Below are 20,307 nucleotides of genomic sequence, written 5' to 3'. Positions count from 1 at the left end.
GCGTTGTGCCGCTGAGCTCCGCACGCCGGAAGTGGCTTGGCCACCGCTTCCTGCCCGGTGAGGTGCGGGCGGCGGTGCGGCCGCTCGGTTCTTCCCGTGCGTGGTGAGCGCGGCCCCGCCTGCACCATGGTGAAGCCACGCTACAAGGGGCGCAGCACCATCAACCCCTCCCGCGCCAGCACCAACCCCGGTACGTACGGGGGGGGGGAAACGGGGACGCGGACCGGGCTGCGTCGGGCCCCTGTGGACCGGGCTTGACCTGGTGCTGTTTTGTCTCCGCAGATCGCGTGGGGGGCGCGGGAGGAAACAACATGCGGGACCGGGCCACCATCCGGCGCCTCAACATGTACCGGCAGAAGGAGCGGAGGTGAGCGCGGCTCGGCCCTGGCCTGCTACCGGGAGCACGGCAGCGAGCGGGCGCCGGGCGGTGCGGTGTCAACACCGCTGCGGGCCGCACAGTGCGGGCACCGGGGCCTCTCCGCGCAGAGAGCGCGTTTCTCAGCGCAGACCCGCAGTGTGGCCGCCGGTGCTGCTGTGCCCAGAATGCGGCAGAACGAAGCACTGCTCGAGGGTTGGAACTGGGTGAGCTTTAAGCTCCCTTCCAACCCAACCCCCTCTGTGCTTTATCAGTGTGGAGCTGCTCCGTGATGTTTTCTGTCACACCATGAGCTGAGAAGCCTTGTCCTGGCCTGTGGTGTGTGTCAGGGAATACAGCTGGAAAACACATGGTGCAGAACATCTGGTGTGATCTCAGCGCAGGGTCGTGAACCCCAAAATGTCCAGAATTCTTTCATTTCCCACAACAAAACGCAAAAGTTCACCTCAGAATGTCCAGAAAGCCTGACTTCCAAATGGCTCCTTTGCTGTGAGATGTCCCTTCGCTGTGCTTGACTGTCACTGGCTGTGGAGCAGCTCCCGCCTTGTAAACACGTGCCTCGACCGTGCTGTAGATGCTGTGGGGCTTTCTGGGAGTCCTGGTTCAGATTGGCAGTTGTGTTTTGTTTTGCCAGATTTCACTTTGTTTTGAGAGCTGCCTGGGGAATGGGTATTAAAAAAAGAATAAAATTGCCAAATTTAAGCCAGAGTCAGCTTGGAAATTATCTTCTGATGAGCGCTCTGCACCAACTGACCGGTAGAGAAAAGTTCCACGTAAGCCCATGAGGGAAGGAATTGCACTTTGGTGCCTTTTGCACCTCAGTAAATCATTCCTGGGCTGACACAAGCAGCCGTCATGAAGAGCGCGGTCAAGTTGGAGTGAGACTTGAGCTGTCATCACTTCTTCTGGCCTGGTATTAATGAGCCTTTGCTGGCAGCACCATCCCTGCTGAGGATCTCAGGAGCACCAGTTCTACATGAAGGGTCTTTCTGGATGTTGTGGATGTAGTTGTGGTGTAGTGAACCACAGTGCTAGTGGTGCGTATACTGCTCTTGCATATTTACACGTGTTCTCATTTTTCACTTAGAAACAAATATGGTAAAGTGATCAGGCCTCTACAGTATCAGTCAACAGTGGCACCAGGCACCGTTGCAAGAGTGGAACCAAATATTAAATGGTTTGGTGAGTTTCTTCCAACTTCAGACTCTGCAGCTTCAAAACTGTTGCTCTCTGTGGGTTTGGAGGGTGTTTGTTGCAGAATTGTGGTCTTGGTGCTGTGTGGGGCAGGAACTGAAAACAAAGGTGAAGGACCATGGGTGTGGACACATGTGGGCCTCTACTTTGGGTGTTTGCTTTCCACACACTCTAAAGGGTGGTTATTCTTTGCTCACGTTCTGCTTTCTGTATGTTAAGTGTCTCAGGGATACTCTTAATGTTTTCTTGAAATGAAAGGGATTGGCTTATTTATGCTTATTTGGGGTTTATCTCGGGTAAAATCCTCTGTTTCTTGTCACTGGTAGTTCTTATTCCAGACAAAGCATTAATACTTTACTAGCATCCCCAGGTCTCTGAAGCAGTTAAGCTCAGCAATGGTCAGGTGCAATGTGTGTTTTTACATGCAGGAAATACTCGTGTGATCAAGCAATCATCCTTACAAAAGTTTCAAGAAGAAATGGAAAATGTCATGAAAGATCCTTACAAAGTGGTCATGAAGCAAAAAAAGCTGCCGATGTCTCTTTTCTATGATCGCATTAAACCACATGTGGGTATCGTTCATCTGTATAGATACATTTAGTGTAATGGCTTTACACTGAACAAGGGGAGACTGAGATGAGCTCTTAGGCAGAAGCTCTTCCCTGTGAGGGTGCTGAGGCGCTGGCACAGGGTGCCCAGAGAAGCTGTGGCTGCCCCATCCCTGGCAGTGCTCAAGGCCAGGTTAGACACAGGGGCTTGGAGCAAGCTGCTCCAGTGGAAGGGGTCCCTGCCCATGGCAGGGGTTGGAACTGGGTGAGCTTTAAGGTCCCTTCCAACACAAAACATTCTATGATTTATCTGTGGGCAATTGGGTTGTCTCTGTTCCGTCTGGTGTAATGTCTTCTGGAAGCGTTGGAAGGGGCAGTTGGAGCGGCTGACTTTCATGTTTTTGAGAGCCTAATGCTGTAGAAATTGAATGTGAAGCCAAAGAAATTGTCTGTTACTTCCCCCTTGTTTGGGAGAAGATCTATTATTTATTAGAAATTCTCATTAGAAAACTTAAACATCCCAGGTCTCAGTGGACATGCTTAGAATACCTGCAGCAGCTTGCCCACCCTCTGCTGTAATGCCTGTAATCGTTCATGTGACAGAGGGACCTTTTTTGAGGATCCTTTGTACCACAGACACTCTCGTGTGATGAATTTGAGCTCCAGTATGTGCTTTTTATCTCATGCATGCAGCCTTCATTTCTAGTACATCAGGTTTTAGTTATTACCAGGTTTCTTTCGTGATGTTTGAACTATTATTTTGGACCCTTGTGAGCTGGTTTATTCAGATGGAAACTTCCCAGGTTTATGTCATAAAAATGTTACTTAAATGAAGGGAAAAGTTATAAGAAACTAAAATGTGCATTACCAAAACAAATTGCTTCTTTCAGCAATGAATTGTATGCTGTTCCAAGAAAAGTTGGCATTCATTACAAGGCTTTAAAATCTACAGTTTTGATTGTAATTACCCCTGACAAAAATCTGTGAATTGGGCCAGATTTGTGCACTTGTTAGAAAAATAAGAAATGATCAAAGATAGCAGCTGAATTTTCATCACTGAAGCTTTAATTACGTTTGACATCATTTATGGGGAAAGAACTGAAGCATAGCTCTTTGGCAAGTGCAGTGTGTTTTGTTGCTTATTAAATATCCACTCTGAAGTTTTTTCAAAGATTAAGCTGGAGAACTCAAACATTGTTAGGAAAATGCCTGTAACTCTGGTCGCAGGTTGCAGAGTTGAGCTGAGCTAAGGTCTTGTTCACTGCATGTCATGAGAGATGGAAAACACGGTGCTTGTGGGGGTTTTTATCAACCTCTTTTTCCTTAGACTTCCAGAGTTCACATTCTTGACACAGAAACATTTGAAACAACATTTGGCCCCAAGGCACAAAGGAAAAGACCAAATCTTTCTGCTAGTGATGTACAGTCTCTGGTGGAGAATGCTGAAGCCTCATCAGGAGCTTATGATCAGGGCAAGGACCGAGACCTGGTGACAGAAGACACTGGTGTAAGGTAAATAGAAGTGATTTGTTGTTTCCATTTCTGGAGAGCCAGCTTCATTTTTAAAGAAGTATCTAGTCCATCCACGGACACTGTTTCTGTATGAGGAGAGGGAAAGTGAAATTAGCTGAATTTGGCAATTTTTAATCCTGTTTTGCCCTGTGTATTTAACCAAATTTTTGTTTCCGTGAGGTTCTTGTGGCTTTATTCATGATTCCATCCTCACGTTTTGGGTTAGATAAGGGTCTAACCAGTGAACAGGTAGGGATCTTTGAAAGAGGGCATGTTTGTAGGATCTTTCTGCAAGGGGGAGGATAGGGAGAGGGACCTGAATCCCAGCTGTTTGTTACTTGTGCGCCATCTCCTCTTTTGTCTGTCAATGGCTGTAGAGAAGACAATTCTGTAACCTTGTTATTGTTGCTGCTGATGTCTCTGGTCATCTACTTCCAGGGATGAAGCACAAGAGGATATATATAGGAAAGGACAGTCCAAAAGAATCTGGGGTGAGCTCTACAAGGTAAGCAACTTTTGTAATTTGCAGCAGAGTCATGGCTGTCAGCCTTTACAAAGTCAGATGCTTCAGCGCAGCATTGGATATCCTATACAGGAATAACCAGAAAAGCTCTGAAAGCTATTTATTGCTCCAATAGGGAAGCTTTGGTACAATTGGAATTTGCTGTAAAGTTTCTTAGAAACGTTAACACTTTTTCATGCAGAGATGTCCTGAGTTTGTCATTCCCTGGCCTGCATTCCCTGGCAGCCTACTTGAACTGACTTGAAACCATACACCCTTTTTCTGGTACCAGTACAGTACATGCACACAGAAATAGCCAGCTGTAGAGGAGAGCAGAGATTCAATTCAAACATCTGACTGAGCTCGTGTCCCACTGGAATAAGCATCCTTAAAATAGATGATCCAGAGATGGACTGGCAGGGCAGTGGTGTTAACTCCTTTTGGATCCCTGGGACTTCACCACAAATAAACCAGCCACATGCTCTGAAGTTTCTTCAGACTAAAACCATCTGGCACTTTGATAGGGTCATCTTTGGAGGGCTCTGACCCTCAGTTCCCTGTGATCCACCTTGACTGCTAGGGAAATAGAGACAGACAATGAATTAGGACTTAAAGAACAGTTTGTTTGCGTGCTCTCAGTGCCTGTTAGGTGTGGAAGTGCTTGACTTTCTGCTCTGAGTTTCTGGATGTGGATTAAAACCTTTTCATTTAGATCTGAAAACCCTGAGAGTGATAGAGCCAAACAGATTTCAGTAAAACCCTGCCAAAAATGCAGGAAAATACTGTGAAACAAATTCATTTGGCTTGAAGCAAGTCATAAAATGACAGCTCCCTGCTGGAGATGCTTAGTGGGCTAACAGCAGGTTCCTCCTTAGTTGTGTGTTTCATACTGGTCCAGAAAACATACTTTATATCCTGATCCTTTCTGAAATGGCAGGGTTGAATTGCTGCGGCGTGGATGGTGCGCGCTGGTTTTTGTCTGCTGAAGCAACTAATTTTCCCATGTGGGTGCAGTGTTTTCTTTCCCAAGTGTTACAAGCATCTTCCTGGTGTGTAACAGGTAAAAGGTACTGAGGTGTCCAGTCTGGATTTGGTAGGGAGTTGGGAGAAAAGTGAGTGGAGTATCAATGGGTATTAGTCTGAGCTTCACTACCCTGTGGGGAAGTAACTGTTGATTGTGAAGGATACAAGGTTTTTAGGTGCAGTTTAGCAAATAACTAGGTTTCATTTTGAAGGGCAGATGTCTGGCTTCCTGTAAAATCCTTTCCTTCTGTGTGGTTTGTTTTTTTGTCCAGGTTATAGATTCATCAGATGTTGTTGTTCAAGTTCTTGATGCCAGAGATCCCATGGGTACTCGCTCCCCTCACGTGGAATCTTATCTTAAAAAGGAGAAACACTGGAAACACCTCATTTTTGTCCTAAACAAATGTGATCTTGTTCCTACCTGGGCTACTGTAAGCACATTCCTACTTGTTATTCCATGGACTTTCTTTGTTCCTTTTGTAGCCTCTGCTTTAATTCTGTTGCCAGTCCTCATTCTCAAAGTGCACAATGTAACTGGGTCAATGGGAACTCTCTGCTTGCCTGCTATAAAAGTAACAATTACCATGTAAATCTGTCCAGGTTTGGCTGAGTTGAGCAACCCTCGCCAGCCACAAATTCTCTACTTCCTCTGTCTGGATTTAACAGTTCAGCTGATGTCTCCAGAGTATGCTAAATGGTCGTGCACGTAAGATCCATATCCACCACAGCTGGTTTGCTTTATGTCTTTAAACTAATTAGTTTTAGCAGTGAAGGCGTTTTTGGGAAATGGTTTGTCTTTTATAAAAACAATACTGAGTGTTTTTAGCTATTGCCTTGCTGAAATGCTTCAGAGGTTCTTACACAGCAGTTTTCATAGACAGTTACATGTGTACCCAAGTGAAGATGCCGTGTACTTCTGCTCCGAAGTAGATTGTTTCACCACCTCCACAGCACAGGGTTCCTAACCAAGTAATGTTTCCCTCTTTAGAAGCGCTGGGTGGCTGTCCTTTCCCAGGAGTATCCAACACTGGCTTTTCATGCCAGCCTCACAAACCCTTTTGGCAAGGGTGCTTTCATACAGCTTTTAAGGCAGTTTGGAAAGGTATGGAACCATTCAGGGGATTTCTATTGTTGTTTGGGCCATGGGGGTTAGTGTGGAGTCTTGTGTTAGCATGTGGGGTTCAGTACATTCTCTATGGCCGTGCTATCAACAGCTTCTTAAATAAAGCTCCCCGCTATGGACAGAAAATGGAAAATATTCCTTTAAATACATTCAAAGTGTTTGTCAAACTGAGGAGGTCCAGAAAGAGTGAGTTTCACCACCAGTCTGGCCTACGTTTCTTGTAGACAGTGTCTCATAGACACTCCTAGGTCTCAGCTGAACATGTAGAAGAAAGGAACATATTTCACTCCCATTCATGTCCTGCATGTATGTGTATTCTGTTGAGGTATTCTCTTTTTAAGCGTCTTCATTTATCCAAGAAAGACACCTTCTGTTGTCTTTAGATTACTGTCTCTTCAAGCCATATCTATATTCTGTCCTCTCAGCCTAAATGGTTTCTAACTAAGGTGCTCACAAGGAATTTTAGAGCAGCCAGGAGCACGAGGGGATTACGTCTTACTTTTGAAATAGCAGATACTTCCTTCAGTGCTTGGAGTTCTTTGGTGGCAACTTGGTTGTACCCTTATATATTTGTCTTGATAGAAATGAGAGCTGATCTCATTTTTTGATCTGATGCTTAGGAGTCCCCTTTGCCTTTCAGTATAGAGGGAACAGTAGAACTGTACTAACTCTGTCTTTATGAGGTGTTAAAAACATACTCTTTCTTAACAGTTACACTCTGACAAGAAGCAGATCAGTGTGGGGTTCATTGGTTACCCAAATGTTGGCAAAAGCTCAGTGATCAATACGTTACGGTCTAAGAAGGTCTGCAACGTGGCCCCTATTGCAGGAGAAACTAAGGTAGGAAGAGATCCCTCCATTAAAGATACAAACTAATTGTGTAAGTGTATTGTCAAAGGCAGACTTCATATAAAATTAGCTCAATGACATTTTCAAGTCTTGCTCTTGAGCTGTCTGGGCTACATAACTGTGAGTCTAAGTCGTGGCTGGTCGACAGACATTGCTCTGAAGCATTGCTGCTGGAAGCATTCTTGAGTTCCTGCTCTGCCTGCACTGTAGTGCTGTGATCCGAATGCTCAGCTTGCGCTGGCTCAGCATCTGTGCTCTCCTACATCAAATGAGTTGGGTTTATTTGTGCTGTCAGGCTCTGTTAGTGCTGGTTTTCTAACCCTCTTCAAGAATGTGCCAGTAAACAAGAGAACAGAGTTACAGCAATCTTCTTTGCTAGCTTGTTCCTTGTGCTCCTAAATGTCACAAGTTAACGATCGTGGAAGAAGAAAACCATGGAATATCAGAGTTTGTTGTGATTGTAGTTTCCTCACCTTATTCCTGTGAGTTAATAGTTGGATGTAAACACCATAGGAATGGCTTTGAAACAGAAGGAGCAAGGTGGAATACGCCTTGACTAGCTTACAGAGTTATATTCTATTTCTGTGTGTTAATACCAAGTTCCTAAGTCCTGTGTATTAAAACCAAGCATTTAAAAAGCAGAGTGTGGAAGGAGGTAACATGGGGAACTACTGATCTCTTTCAGGTCTGGCAATACATTACCTTGATGCGGCGGATTTTCCTCATTGACTGCCCAGGTGTGGTTTATCCATCTGGAGACACAGAAACAGACATTGTGCTGAAGGGAGTGGTATGTGTCTGTGCAAAATGCTGGCAAATCTTTGCTGGTGTCAATGTGATGGGTTCAAAATGAATGCACACTTTCCAAAGCGTTGATATTCCACCATTCATTTTCAGGTTCAAGTCGAAAAGATTAAGAGCCCTGAGGATCACATTAGTGCCGTGCTGGAAAGAGCCAAACCAGAGTACATCAGAAAGACGTACAAAATTGATTCCTGGAATGATACAGAAGACTTCCTGGAGAAACTTGCTTCTAGGACTGGAAAACTGCTAAAGGTGTGACTGTCTTGTATATTTGCAGGCTGGAAGAGCATGTGGCCTGTTCCTGGCCGAGGGAAATGGGAATGTTTCTATTACTTACATGTAATAGGCGGTATACCCTGCAAACATGGACATCAGTTGTTACTGTTTTCATTCCAGGGTGGTGAGCCTGACCTGCAGACTGTGAGCAAGATGGTTCTTAATGACTGGCAGAGGGGCAGAATTCCATTCTTTGTGAAGCCACCAAATGCAGAAACGGGTCCCCAGGTTAGAATGTGATGCTTGTGCCTCTTCTCGCATACTTGTTTTGACTTGTGGAGTGCCTTGTAATTTGGGCAGTGCATGGCTTGGGCTCTGCCCAGTCTGGTGATTCAGGTGACACTTGAATTTGAGGACCAGGCAACAATGCTCTTTGCAGAGATGTCTGATCATTTTACACCACCTCAGTGCCAGTAATGTCAGCAATTATCACATAGTTAGCCTGTCATCTTTCAAAGAGATAAAGTGGAAATCGCTGTAAGAGATGCTGGGCCAGACTTTGTGAATAATATATCCATTACATTCCTTCATTCCAGCCTCCTGCATTGGCAGCAGCTGTGACATCAAGCCGAGATAATAACGAGGAGAAAATCTCTGAGTCCGTAGAATCAAGTGTGGAGGCAGCAGAAGAGAAGAGTAATACAGACACTGAAATCAAGCAGCTCATGTCCCATGTTCGGCAGAACTTCGGGAGGATTAATGTGGCACCTCAGTTCTCAGAAGAAGACCTGGTTCCTGTAGATGTGCCAGGCTTTGATGAAACAGAGAGTGATTCTTCTGGAGAGGAGGAGCAGGAAGAGGAGAAAGAGGAAAATGAGCAACATCAAGACTTAGCAGAGGAGGAATCGCAGGTGGCTGTACCAGGTGCCAAGGAGAGCTCTAAAGCAGTTCTTAAGGCTTTGGATGAGAAGATTGCAAAATACAAAAGATTTCTGGATAAAGCCAAAGCCAAGAGATTCTCAGCAATCAGGTATCTGAATCTGTTCAGTGACTCGCCTATTTCACAGGGGGAAAAGGGTTAATGTGATGCTACTGTAGTTTCCCTCCATTCATGATTTGCTTGGCTTTTTCCGCTGTGTTGCCACACACAAGCTGCTACAGCTTAATCTAGTTTAGCCTTAAAAATCTGAACTGTGCCTAAGCAGCAGTTTGAGTTTGAAGATTATTCAGAGAAGTCCCATTTAGCAGCATGACAAAGTGCTCTCTCTTCTGGAAAGCTGCTACTTAGGCTATGCATTAGAAATCTGTTGGTTTTCTGGGGAGCAGCATTGGATCTCTCCTTGATGTCGGGTTCTTCCCTGAGCAATACCAAGGCTGCTGTCCTGCCTGGATACACCAGCTGGGTCTCCGTGCATGTGAATCTATCCTAGCTCCTCTTCAGCAGGCCCCGTTTTAGCAAAGCTCATTGTGAGGATGGAGATGTCAAGGTTAAGGGTTACATTTTGTCCCTTTGTGCAGCACGCAAGCTCAGTAACTCCAGAGACAAGATTACTGTGAGATGTTTTTTAGGTGCGAAGGCTGTGGCTTTGCTGCTGGGATCCACTGCAGACTGATCACATCTCAGAGGTGGTTTCATTCTGTGTTACAACGTTCTTTCATTGCTTCTCTCTTGCAGAATCCCGAAGCAGCTGAGTGAAAAAGTGTTTGCAAAGTCCATGCAGAAGCCTGAAGAACCCAAAGAAACTGAAGACAGAGGTAAATCAAGATTAGTAGATGTCCTTAATCTACATTTGGAAATGCTGTAAGCATGAGAAGAGAGTGAGTTAGGGGGAGAAGCGTTTGTTAGCCTCTGACTGCAAGTTTGGTTCCCTAAAGCTAGTTAAGTCTTTCCATAGCTACCTTAAGGGCTCCCTGATGACCTTTGCTGTAGCCTTTCTGTAGAAGACTTGTCCATAGAAGTCCCTCTGTTAGAGAATGAAGGTGGAGACAAATGTTGCATTTTCCAAAAGAATGGTGCTATGGGGAGCTTGTGTTCCCCACGGTGTAATGTTACACAGAAGGGAGTGGAAGGGGTTTATGATGTTATAAAAGCACAGCAATACTCCAGGCTATAGGATTTACTGTGGTGACTTCAAGAGTCTGTGGCTTCAGTTTCCATCGTAAGTTTGATTAAAGGCAAAAATTACGTGGGAGAACCCTATTGTGCCAGGACTGTGAACTTCTTCTGGACTTGCATGGGACTTTAAACAGTCTCAAGGGCAGTTTCATAGTACTAGTGAGTGATCTTCTGGTGAGGAACTTGCATGCTGTTTGCATAGAAGCTGTTGAAATACGACCAAAGGAATGCTTTGCTGAAGTAGATGGAATGATGACCCCAGTTTTAAGTTCTGCAAGCAGATGGGTGTTTTGGAAGGTGCCCCACTAGTGATCTCTGCTGTTTGCAGGCACCACAGAGAAGACAAGGAAAAGGAAAGCAGAAGATGATGATGATTTGGGTAAACAGCCGTGCAAGAAACTTACATCCAAAGAAGTAAGTGTGTTTTCTTGTAGTACAACAAACGTGCAGAATGCTAGAGCTGGGTTTTTGTATGCACAGGTGACCATTACCACATAAGGGCTTTGAGACTGAGCACTAATAGGAGGGAGTGAGCTCAGGGACTGTAGCTGGGTGTCCTGGTTTTGGTGTTCGGTTAAACCACAACACTGAGGTGAGGTGAATGTGAAGACACGATGACTTGCTGCTGACATGTGATGTGCAGGAGCATGTTCCAGCTGAGCATGGACCCATAAAAGGGTCCAGCAGGTAACCACAATGGAAAGAGTGTTGAAGGGGAGACTTCTTTGTGGGTAATGGTTCTGCTTTCGGTGTTAACTGGCGCCGCAAAGAGAGTGGGGTCTAAATCCTGGGAGATGAGAGAATTTGGAAGTAGATGGGCATTCCTGGTCTGTCTTCAGAGAAAGCCACTGCTGGTTTCCGTTCATGTTAGTCAAGCCTAAACTAATTCCAAATAATTACGTATTAAGTGAGATTGTTTCCAGGACTTCAAAAGGGATTTTTAAGTGAACCTATATGGTGTGTAAATGGTTTTTAGGGCATTGCTATGAGCTGTTAGGACAGTCAGAGTGGGGAGCAGATGGCCAAATTGTGTGTGAGTGTTCTGTCGCATCGTCTGTTGAAGACCTCTTATGTGCCTGTGCACATCACATTGCTTCTTGTAAAGAAGCTTTTGTAAAGATTAAAGTTACCTTCCTTTGTTTAAGAGCATGGGTAGGTTGCATGTAGATGTCCATATGTTCACGTCAGTAATGTTTCCTTTGAAATGATTGTATCTAAGGTATGTGGAATGCAAAATGAATGACCTTTGAAAGCTGGAAACGAATCCAGGCTATGGATACTATGGATTTGCTAATGTGGTTTGTGTGTATTTGCAGAGAAGACGAGCTGAGAGGCAGCAGCGCTCCAAGAAAGTCGGAGTCCGGTATTATGAAACTCACAACGTGAAAAATAAGAATAAGAACAAGAAAAAAACTGGCTTGGAGGGACAGAGATCAAAGCCCCAAAAACCCAAACATAAGCAATAATTGCTTATTCTATTAAATTTTACATAAAACAGCTCTAGTATGCAGTGGCTTTTTTTAATATGAAACTTGTACTTCCCATTCAAAGCCCAGTTTGAGTTGTCTGCCTCGTTCCCAGGAGTAGCATCTCGCTCTTTGTTTCTGCATCATCTGAAAGTCCTTTATGCAGTTGGAGATCCTGGTATTTCCACATCCCCGTCTGAGGCCAGTAAACACTGCATTGGCAAAACAGTTCCTGAAGTGGTATTTAGTGGTGGTGGCTGGCCTTGTTTGTTTGATTTTTCTGGAAAAATTCAGATTTATGGAGGTTTTTCATGTAATTACAGTAAATTCTCTTTCCCATGACTGTTTGTTGGGTATAACCAGTTAGTTACACAGGTACCTCGAGTGAAGATTGCATTCGCTTCCATTGAGAAGCAGTGCCTGGAATGGTGGTGTACCCCTTTGTTTCATTAGAAATAACCATGTATTTCTCGTCCTAGTTACTGCTAACGGTACTGACAGGGGATTTTGATGTACAATTAACACCAACATGCACCTACTCAAGGAAACAACCCCCCAGACACCCTGCCCAAGAATGACCTGACTTTGATTCGTGGTGAATGGGACTTAGATTTCCTGTAGATGCTCTGTATATGGTTTCTCGTACATTATATGACATTTTCAAAGTAATAATGTGACAGAGATGCTTGCATATAGAAATGTTTATTGCTTTGAACATACCAACAGGCAAGTCCCAGCCATGCTTGCTGTTCAAAGAGCTGAATGCTGAGACAGCATTGAAAAAGGGTGCAGTAATTAATGAAGCTCTTGAAATTCAACTCTTCAAGAGACAAAGAAGGACAGAACACAGCTGTGCTCCTTCAGTTACCGGTAAGTGAAAATTCAAGCTTGTTTTACGAAGACAACTCTTTGTTACTAATTGCAAACTTCTTGCTCTGACAGCTCTTCTGAATGCTGCCTGGAGGATAAGAACAAAATCTACTTATTTGGTGCAATGATGCTTTCAAGTTGTGCCTGAAAAATAAACGACACAGTAAGTCAAATTAGATTCAGTGTAAAAAAATAAGCCCACGTTGCTGTAAAGTGATAAATTATCTGTTTGATATTCAAAGCGAGGAGCTGAGGGATGCTGCAATACTTTTAAGAGAAGCAGGCCGGGGTTGTTTTTTCCCTGAGCTATCCCATTCCTTACTACACATTTTATAAATTAGCTTTTCGCTCTTGGCATACACACTTGTTGCATTCTGAGAAGAAAAGAGCTGGCATTGGTTCCGTACAATGAAAGAGCCGTTTAATAATGTAAAGCACTGAAGAGGAAATTAAATAAAAGCTGTTGAAACAGTGGTCCGAATTCTCTGATTTCAGGCTGGACTATGTTAGCTAAATTAAATATTTGGCTCTCTAGCATTTGGAACACAAACCCTGGGACAAAAGTATCTGGGAACAGCGAGTTTTGCAGTTACTGAGACAACTTGACGCCCAATTAGTAGATTTATCAGAGAGCTACTCATGCTTGGGGAGCATGTCGTGTGTGAAGCATCCAGGACTCCTGGGTTGTCCTCTTCTAGAGCTGCCATGAAAAAGAAATGACAGCAGTGTATCCACAGCTGTTGGAGTACTTCAGGAAACGTGTTCTTTGGCAAGGCATATTTGATGTAAGAGTTACTCCATCTTGCACGCTAGAACATTTCAAGATGGCTTGAAGGAGTCAATGGTTTAGAAAGGAGAAACTGTAGGGTGAAGGTAAGGAGAGCAGCTCAGTGTAAAGGAAAAAGAACCCCAGACTGGTTTGTGTTGGAACGGACCTCAGAGCCCCTCCAGTTCCAACCCCTGCCACGGGCAGGGACACTTTCACTAGAGCAGGTTGCTCCAAGCCCAGTCCAAACTGGCCTTGAACGCTGCCAGGGATGGGGCAGCCACAGCTTCTCTGGGCACCCTGTGCCAGCGCCTCAGCACCCTCCCAGGGAAGAGCTTCTGCCTAAGAGCTCATCTCAGTCTCCGCTCTAATCGTTCTTTAGCTATATCCAGAAACATTTAATGTTGCTTAGGGTAACATTTTGTCTTTACTCACTGGGTTTTTTTTCCTTTCAAAAGCAAAGTAATGAGCAGAAGCTGTTTTCACCAAAGCAGCATGCACAAAATTGCTCCTGTAATTATTTAGTCCCTGCTGCGTAAGTACACAATTGTTCCTATTATGCAATATTTAATGTTAAATGGTGCAGCTTGTTATCAGGGAATCAACTGTAATGGCCAACAGCAAAGGAACAAAACATCTCAACTTGCCTGCGCTAGATTTTCTGATTTGTAACTGGGAAGGGGTGGTGCTGACATTGTAACCTCACAGTCAAGTTGTGCAGGAGCAGATTCCTGGAGTATTGGTCAAGTTTGAAGCATCTGACTGTAACAATTCATCATTTTCTGACCAAATTCTGCTCTCTCCCTGGCAAATGTCTGTGTATGAGTAGAATTGGGGTATTCTCACCTGCTGTTTGCATCATCAGGTTTACTGATAGTGACTGGTTGCTGAGTGAGCAAGGAAGCAGAGAATACAAAAGCACTATTTTTCCCATTTCAGTGAGAATTCAGAGGAAGCAGAACATTAATGCAAACACCTCCATAAACGTAACACTTCTAAACCCATAAGGAGAAAGTTATTTCTGTGTCTTTCTAACTACAAACTGAGAAGTTTTACCATTGCTACTTGAAATGGTCTTTTTGTTTTTCACTAACCTTCAGCTGCTGATTGGTTCTTTTCAGGAGCTGCACCTCTTCAGTGTGTTTCTTTTCTTCTATCTGCCTCCTTTCATTTTCCCGTTTTTCAATAGCTTCACATTTAGCTTTCTGGTCACTCACTTGGGCTTCCAGCTCCCGCTTTTCCTCTTCTAGCTCTGCAATCTTGAAGAAGAGTATAGATCCCTCAAGTTTTCTTGGTTAATAATCAATATTCAGTTAAGATGGGACAAAGCTCTACATTGTACAGTCTTTATCACGTTCCAGACGTAATAGCACATCATTTACTCAATGCAATTAAGCCCTAAGAAAGGAGACAAGTATTCTGATGATCTTTACTGCCATCCAGTGGCAATAGAAATAACTGGTTTCATATAAAGCTTTACATGTACTATCCCTATGCTGTATCACGCCCAGCAACCTGCATTCTGGGGTGAACAGCCCAACTTACTCTTTTTATCATGTCAGATTTGCCGTGCTCAGCTTGCAGTGCCTTCCGCATGCCAAACGCAATGCTGCTCTCGTACAGCGTCTGGTAAGCAGCGATGGTCATCTGGATTTCATCCCTGACCCGAAGCAGCAGCAGTCCTCGCTCGGCACAGTTGATCGTGACTTCTCGGATCAGTTCATCTTTAAAGCAAGGGTACAACAGTCTAGTTAGTCATTTATCTGGGAATGCTGGATCCACACAGGGCCCAGAGCTTTGGTGTCTTTCACCCGTTCTCTGCACCACGAAAGCAGCATGGATTTGGTACAGATAGTAAAGTTACTTTCTTTTGTATGCTGGCATGTAAAAGCAGAGTGGTGGTGTAGAACCTGTGGTCACAACAGTGATAGTGATCCACTGAAGCTGTAAGAGCAAGTGCCTAAAACACTAATGATTTCTTTTAGGGGAAGTTTACAGAAGAGCCAAGAGCCTCCAGAAGAATCCTGCTCAATCTCAGCACCGTGTCAGCAGAGAGTGTAAGTCTTTAACAGTTACACAGCACTTCAAGTTATTTAAAACTATTGGGTTAAGTACAACTAAGGGATTTTTAAGCTTGTTTGCAATTTTTACTGCTTTACAACATGTCTTTGGAGTAACATGGTCTGTATAGAAGCTGACAGCTTCAGCAAGTGCTGACAGGCACCTTGGCTGACCCATGGATCCCTGACAAGGAAGGCAAGGGCAGTGTACCCTGCCCCTGCCTGTGATCATTACCCTATGGGCTGTGTTAAGCCCCCTTGGAGGAGGAGGATAGCGGCTGGGGCCTGGCTGTGGGAGCTGCAGGGGCGCACTGACCGAAGCACTGTGCGTAGAGCTCCCTGCGCACGGGGCAGATGCCGGTCTCCCGTGCCTGCCTCTGCTGCAGCCGCAGGTCCAGCTGCTCCTGCAGGTGAACGACGTCCAGGCGGGTGCTGGGCGTGCTGGACACCTCCTGCACCCACAGCGTCTTGTCCTCCACCCATTCCCTGCCAGGAGAAGCACGGGCTGTTACGGGGCGCTGCCACGCACGGTGTGTGGGGGGGGCTCCCGGCCCCGCTCACCGCGGCGGCAGGATGGCGTTGAGGAGCTCCTGCGTCTGCTTCCCGGCCTCGGCGGCCGGGCGGGGCGGCGGGACGGGCCCCGGCGGGGCGGGCGGCGCCGGGGGGCTCGCCTGCAGCGGGGGGGCCTGCGGAGAGAGCAGAGCGCGGTGGGCAGGGGCGGGGCGGGGCCGTGGGGCGGCCCGGCGCGGCCGGTCCCGCTCACCCCGGGGGAGCGCTTCTCCGTGCGGCGGCTGACGAGCACGGGCGGGTTGTACCGCAGCAGCGAGTCCGGCGGCGGGATCATGGCGGCCTCCGATGCTGTTGTCGCTACGGCAACGGCGCGCCGTGCGCGATTGTGCGCAGGCGCAGAACTGCCTGAGGGCGGTGCAGTGCGTAGCGGAAGTGCTTCCGGGCACCGGAAGCGGGGCGCGCTTCCCTTTGTGGCGGCCGGCGGCGCCATGGAGGCGGAGGCCGAGCGGCGGCGGGAGCGGAGGCGCCGGGACGTGGCGGTGAAGGCCGAGAAGCGGAGCCCCCGGCGCTCCGCCTCCCGCTCGGCGCGGGGCAGCCAGTCTCCGCCTACCGAGGAGCGGCGGGGCCCGGCCGGGCCGCGCCAGGCCAGGAGCAGTAGGTAGGGCCGGGCCCGGTGGCTGCGGGCCTTGCGCGCCGCCCGGCCCCGGCTCCGCTCCTCATTCTTGCTCTCGTTGCTTTAAAGGTCGCCCAAGAGGAAGAGCAAGTCCGGGCGGAGGAGCCGGTCCCCGCGCGGCAGGAGGAGCCGCAGCCCGCACCACGCTGCCGTGAAGGTGAAGCAGGTAATTGGCGTTGTCGGTAGCACCGAGGCCCGGTCCTGCCCGCGGAGGTGTTAGCGGGGCCTTGCGCGCTTCGTGACTCTGTCCGACAGCGGTTCCTGTGGGACTCTGCCGTGAGAGGTATGGATTCCAGCGTCCCAGCCTGGTTCGGGTTGGAAGGGGCCTTAAAGCTCATCCGGCTCCAACCCCTGCCACGGGCAGGGACCCCTTCCACTGGAGCAGCTTGCTCAAAAACAACTTCTCAGCTGGCAGTTACGTTCCACAAGGCCTTGTAGTGTGCAGCATCAGGAGGAGGGTCCTGGCAGTTGAAGAGCTCTTGCTGCCCACCCCAGGCTTTGCCAGAAGTTCACATGTGGGCATGAACTCAGCCTGTGCCCTCATGCAAGCTGCTCCTGTGAGCTGCTTTGCCCAGTGCAGATGATGCATTGCACGGTTGCTTGATCTCTCTTTGGTGTGAATCGTGGGAATCTAGATAGCTTGGCAAGGAAGGCAGTTTCTCTCATGTAGCGGTAGATCCACAGATAGCGTCCAAGTGTGTGTTTTCCATGTGTAGGATTGTGATTTGCTTAAAAGCTGAGGTGGATTTGCTGCTCTTCCGTGCCAGTTCTGCCTGCGTTGCTGTAAGTGATTCTTCATTCCAGGAGCGAGATGATCACTGCCGGAGAGGAAACGAGGAGCGAAAGCAGAGATATCCATCAGAACCAGAACATAGGAGAGACAGGAGCGGTGACAGAGACAGACACAGAGACCATGCAGACAGAAGGAAGAACTCAAACGAGCGGCCTGGAGTCCGTGGCCACGAGCGAGAGAGGGATGCCCACAACATCCGTGAGCAGCAAGCAGAGAGGGAGTTTTACAACGAGAGGAGGCGAGAGCATCGGCAAAACAACCAAGGCAGTGGCGTTGAGCAGAAACCAGAACTGGGGCAGTCTGATAACAAACCTAAAGAAAAACCTGCTGTGAAGAAAGAGAAGCCAAGCTTTGAACTGTCGGGGGCGCTGCTGGAGGACACCAACACTTTCCGAGGCGTGGTGATCAAGTACAGCGAGCCCCCTGAAGCTCGCATTCCGAAGAAGCGCTGGCGCCTTTATCCTTTCAAAAACGATGAGTTTCTGCCAGTCATGTACATTCACAGGCAGAGTGCTTATCTGCTGGGCAGGCACCGCAGGATCGCAGATATTCCCATTGACCACCCCTCCTGCTCGAAGCAGCACGCTGTGTTTCAGTACCGGTAAGTACCTGCTGATGAAACAGGATTATTCAGGAAGGAGAAAGAAAAGCAAGCAAACCCCCTTGGATGTGCACAGTCGAGAGGTACGAGTTTGCTGTAAAGTATGTTAGAGATGGAATTTATGTTGGCTGCTGCACATCATCCTAGCAGTAATCAAAGCCATCTGTAATTCCTCCTATTTAACCACAAGCAGCCTTTTAGTAAGACAAATGACACAGCAGGGTTAGACAGAGCTGATGTGTATCCTAACTGGAATGATCTATCAGGTGTAATTGGCAGTAAAAGTGTTTGAGAAAGAGGTTTTATCCATGTGGCCTTTCACAGCAAAGTGTGCCTGTCTCCTCTGAAGCAGTGGGGGTTGCCTGCTGCTGAAGACAAAGATGCTCTCGTAGGGCACAGCCATCTGTTCGGGTGTAGGAATTGCTTTATTATATCACCAGAAGTTTTAGGAGGTGTTGCAGTCTCAGAATCTGCTCAGTCTCGCACAGTTTCCCATTGCTCTCATCAGGCTTCTTCCGATCTCTGTGAGTGCAGATGAGTATTAACTGCAGCCGGGGAACCCGTCTGCTTTTGGAGAGTGTTTCCTTTCTGGCTGTTGTGATCGAATGGGTGTTGTTTTGTTTCACCAGGCTCGTGGAGTACACCCGTGCCGATGGTACTGTTGGCCGCAGAGTGAGGCCCTACATCATCGACCTGGGCTCTGGGAATGGCACTTTCCTAAACAACCAGCGGATTGAGCCGCAGCGCTACTATGAACTGAAGGAGAAGGATGTGCTCAAGTTCGGGTTCAGCAGCAGGGAATACGTTCTTCTCCATGAATCCTCGGATAAATCCGAGGCCAACACAAAGGACGATGATGATGATGATGAGAAGGAGGAAGAGTCTGACAGTTAACAGATGAGGAGGGAAAGGGAAGGGGCAGGAGAGAGAAATTGCAGTTGAACGTGCGTTGGAGCATCGCAGCACTGATGCCTCTTATTGCCTTAAAGTCCTTTTTCCGTTGCTCTTCTGTTCTCAATAGTTTATTTGGGGGACTTCCCTGATTATTCATTTCTGATAGTTCTGCATATTGGGAAATACAGCTTTTCTTTGTTCTTTTTTCTTTGCTTTTCCTCCCCAACAAGCAGAAGAGCACCTGGATGTGAAAGCTCTGATGCTGGGAGAACTCCACAGATGTTGAAGGACATTTCTGCCAGGAAATGACTCAGAACACAGCTGGTGTATTTAAAATTATTTTTATTGACTGTTTTGTCATAGCCCTTTGAAAATGCTCCTTAACAGAAATCTTAGTTAGAAAGTAACCCCATGAGTTTTGTAACACAGCGTGTTCCCTAGTTTGCCAAATTCCTTTGCCTGGTAGGAATTCTGGACAGGAGAATTTACGTGGCTGGCTACTAATGAGGTGGAGAAGTTGGTATGTGCTGGGTACTTGGTTTGCCTTGTTGAGGGTATTTCACTGGAATTTACCACCCAAAAATCACGAGGCAATTTGGAATAGAAGTCAAAGTCTTCCTGGGGCTTCAGGTGCTGCCGATGTGGTTTGGGAGCCGAGATCTGGGTCGTCGTCCCACACATGGTGCTGAGCTTATGCTGGATGTCAAGTGTTAGGGGCTGGAGCCTTTATTTCTGGCACCACCCCAGCCCACAAATAACTTCTCCTTGGTTTTGTTCGCATTACACAGAGACCTTCTATGTGGTGACTTGTTTCAACCCGAGTTTGCACTATTTTTCTTTTGATAAAGAAACTTAACACAAATCACTTGTTTAAAATACTTCCCCCCTGTGAAACAAGGCTTTAAGAAGAGGATGAACAGTTCCACTCCCTCAAGTACGTGCATCTTTGGATGTCTTCCCTCCCCATGGCTTCACACTGTAAGAAACGTGCATTTTCCACGCCGCTCCCAGTGGGTGTTTGTTCCGTGGTCGCGGGCTCTCTGACCTGTGCTCATGTGCTGTGCACACGTGTTGCACAGGCTGGGAACACTTGGGATGTAAATACGGGCCGTTGCTGCAGGGTTTCACATGGTAGGTAGTTTTGACTCGGAGGATCTCCTTTATATATACTGTAGGGGTTTTTAAATAAAGAATTTGTAAATTTAGCCCTAATTACTTTTAAGTGTTGATATTTCTCGGGGGTGCCTTTGTTTTCCTGTATGTCCCTTGAAAGCAGATGAACGCCGTTGGGATGGAGGGCACCGCATACGTTAAAGAAGCATATGAAGTATGATTTGGGTACCGGGGATGCCGCTCCTGCCCTTTCGGCGTCCTTTGCCCCCGACGCCGCCGGGTTGGGGCTCAGCTCATG

The 20,307-nt window shown here is 46.9% G+C and overlaps 3 protein-coding genes across 3 annotated transcripts; 2 read left to right on the top strand and 1 right to left on the bottom strand.

Annotated features, from left to right (window-relative positions):
• Positions 1-14: 14 nt before the first annotated feature.
• GNL2 (G protein nucleolar 2) lies at positions 15-11,760 on the top strand. The gene is made up of 16 exons (XM_065697444.1): positions 15-190; positions 283-367; positions 1,464-1,558; positions 1,999-2,138; positions 3,446-3,630; positions 4,069-4,135; positions 5,428-5,586; positions 6,144-6,257; positions 6,990-7,118; positions 7,813-7,917; positions 8,025-8,183; positions 8,328-8,435; positions 8,744-9,177; positions 9,823-9,902; positions 10,592-10,677; positions 11,580-11,760. The coding sequence occupies exons 1-16, from the start codon at positions 127-129 to the stop codon at positions 11,727-11,729; spliced, it is 2,160 nt and encodes a 719-aa protein (XP_065553516.1). The 5' UTR covers positions 15-126; the 3' UTR covers positions 11,730-11,760.
• A 652-nt stretch (positions 11,761-12,412) lies between these two features.
• DNALI1 (dynein axonemal light intermediate chain 1) lies at positions 12,413-16,337 on the bottom strand. Its single transcript, XM_065697446.1, has 6 exons — positions 16,189-16,337; positions 15,987-16,111; positions 15,742-15,911; positions 14,911-15,089; positions 14,460-14,624; positions 12,413-12,743 (listed from the first exon to the last, which is right to left on the bottom strand). The coding sequence occupies exons 1-6, from the start codon at positions 16,267-16,269 to the stop codon at positions 12,708-12,710; spliced, it is 756 nt and encodes a 251-aa protein (XP_065553518.1). The 5' UTR covers positions 16,270-16,337; the 3' UTR covers positions 12,413-12,707.
• A 39-nt stretch (positions 16,338-16,376) lies between these two features.
• On the top strand, positions 16,377-20,108 carry SNIP1 (Smad nuclear interacting protein 1). The gene is made up of 4 exons (XM_065697443.1): positions 16,377-16,593; positions 16,678-16,774; positions 17,413-18,002; positions 18,632-20,108. The coding sequence occupies exons 1-4, from the start codon at positions 16,424-16,426 to the stop codon at positions 18,894-18,896; spliced, it is 1,122 nt and encodes a 373-aa protein (XP_065553515.1). The 5' UTR covers positions 16,377-16,423; the 3' UTR covers positions 18,897-20,108.
• Positions 20,109-20,307: the final 199 nt, after the last annotated feature.

The sequence above is a fragment of the Lathamus discolor genome, chromosome 18 (genome assembly GCF_037157495.1).
Source record: "Lathamus discolor isolate bLatDis1 chromosome 18, bLatDis1.hap1, whole genome shotgun sequence".
NCBI lineage: Eukaryota > Metazoa > Chordata > Aves > Psittaciformes > Psittacidae > Lathamus > Lathamus discolor.
Note: the sequence above shows the minus strand (reverse complement) of the source record. Positions and strands in the feature narration are given on the sequence as shown.

Bases quoted from the DNA above. Each gene is read 5' to 3' on its own strand.
- GNL2 (XM_065697444.1), top strand. From the start codon at position 127: ATGGTGAAGCCACGCTACAAGGGGCGCAGCACCATCAACCCCTCCCGC. The intron at 4,136-5,427 runs GTAAGCAACTTT...TTTTTTGTCCAG, and splicing joins TCTGGGGTGAGCTCTACAAG to GTTATAGATTCATCAGATGT. The intron at 8,184-8,327 runs GTGTGACTGTCT...TTTTCATTCCAG, and splicing joins GGACTGGAAAACTGCTAAAG to GGTGGTGAGCCTGACCTGCA.
- DNALI1 (XM_065697446.1), bottom strand. From the start codon at position 16,269: ATGATCCCGCCGCCGGACTCGCTGCTGCGGTACAACCCGCCCGTGCTC. The intron at 15,090-15,741 runs GTCAGTGCGCCC...CTTGCTTTAAAG, and splicing joins GCTCTACGCACAGTGCTTCG to ATGAACTGATCCGAGAAGTC. The intron at 14,625-14,910 runs GTAAGTTGGGCT...CTCTTCTTCAAG, and splicing joins AATCTGACATGATAAAAAGA to ATTGCAGAGCTAGAAGAGGA.
- SNIP1 (XM_065697443.1), top strand. From the start codon at position 16,424: ATGGAGGCGGAGGCCGAGCGGCGGCGGGAGCGGAGGCGCCGGGACGTG. The intron at 16,775-17,412 runs GTAATTGGCGTT...TCTTCATTCCAG, and splicing joins CTGCCGTGAAGGTGAAGCAG to GAGCGAGATGATCACTGCCG. The intron at 18,003-18,631 runs GTAAGTACCTGC...TTGTTTCACCAG, and splicing joins CACGCTGTGTTTCAGTACCG to GCTCGTGGAGTACACCCGTG.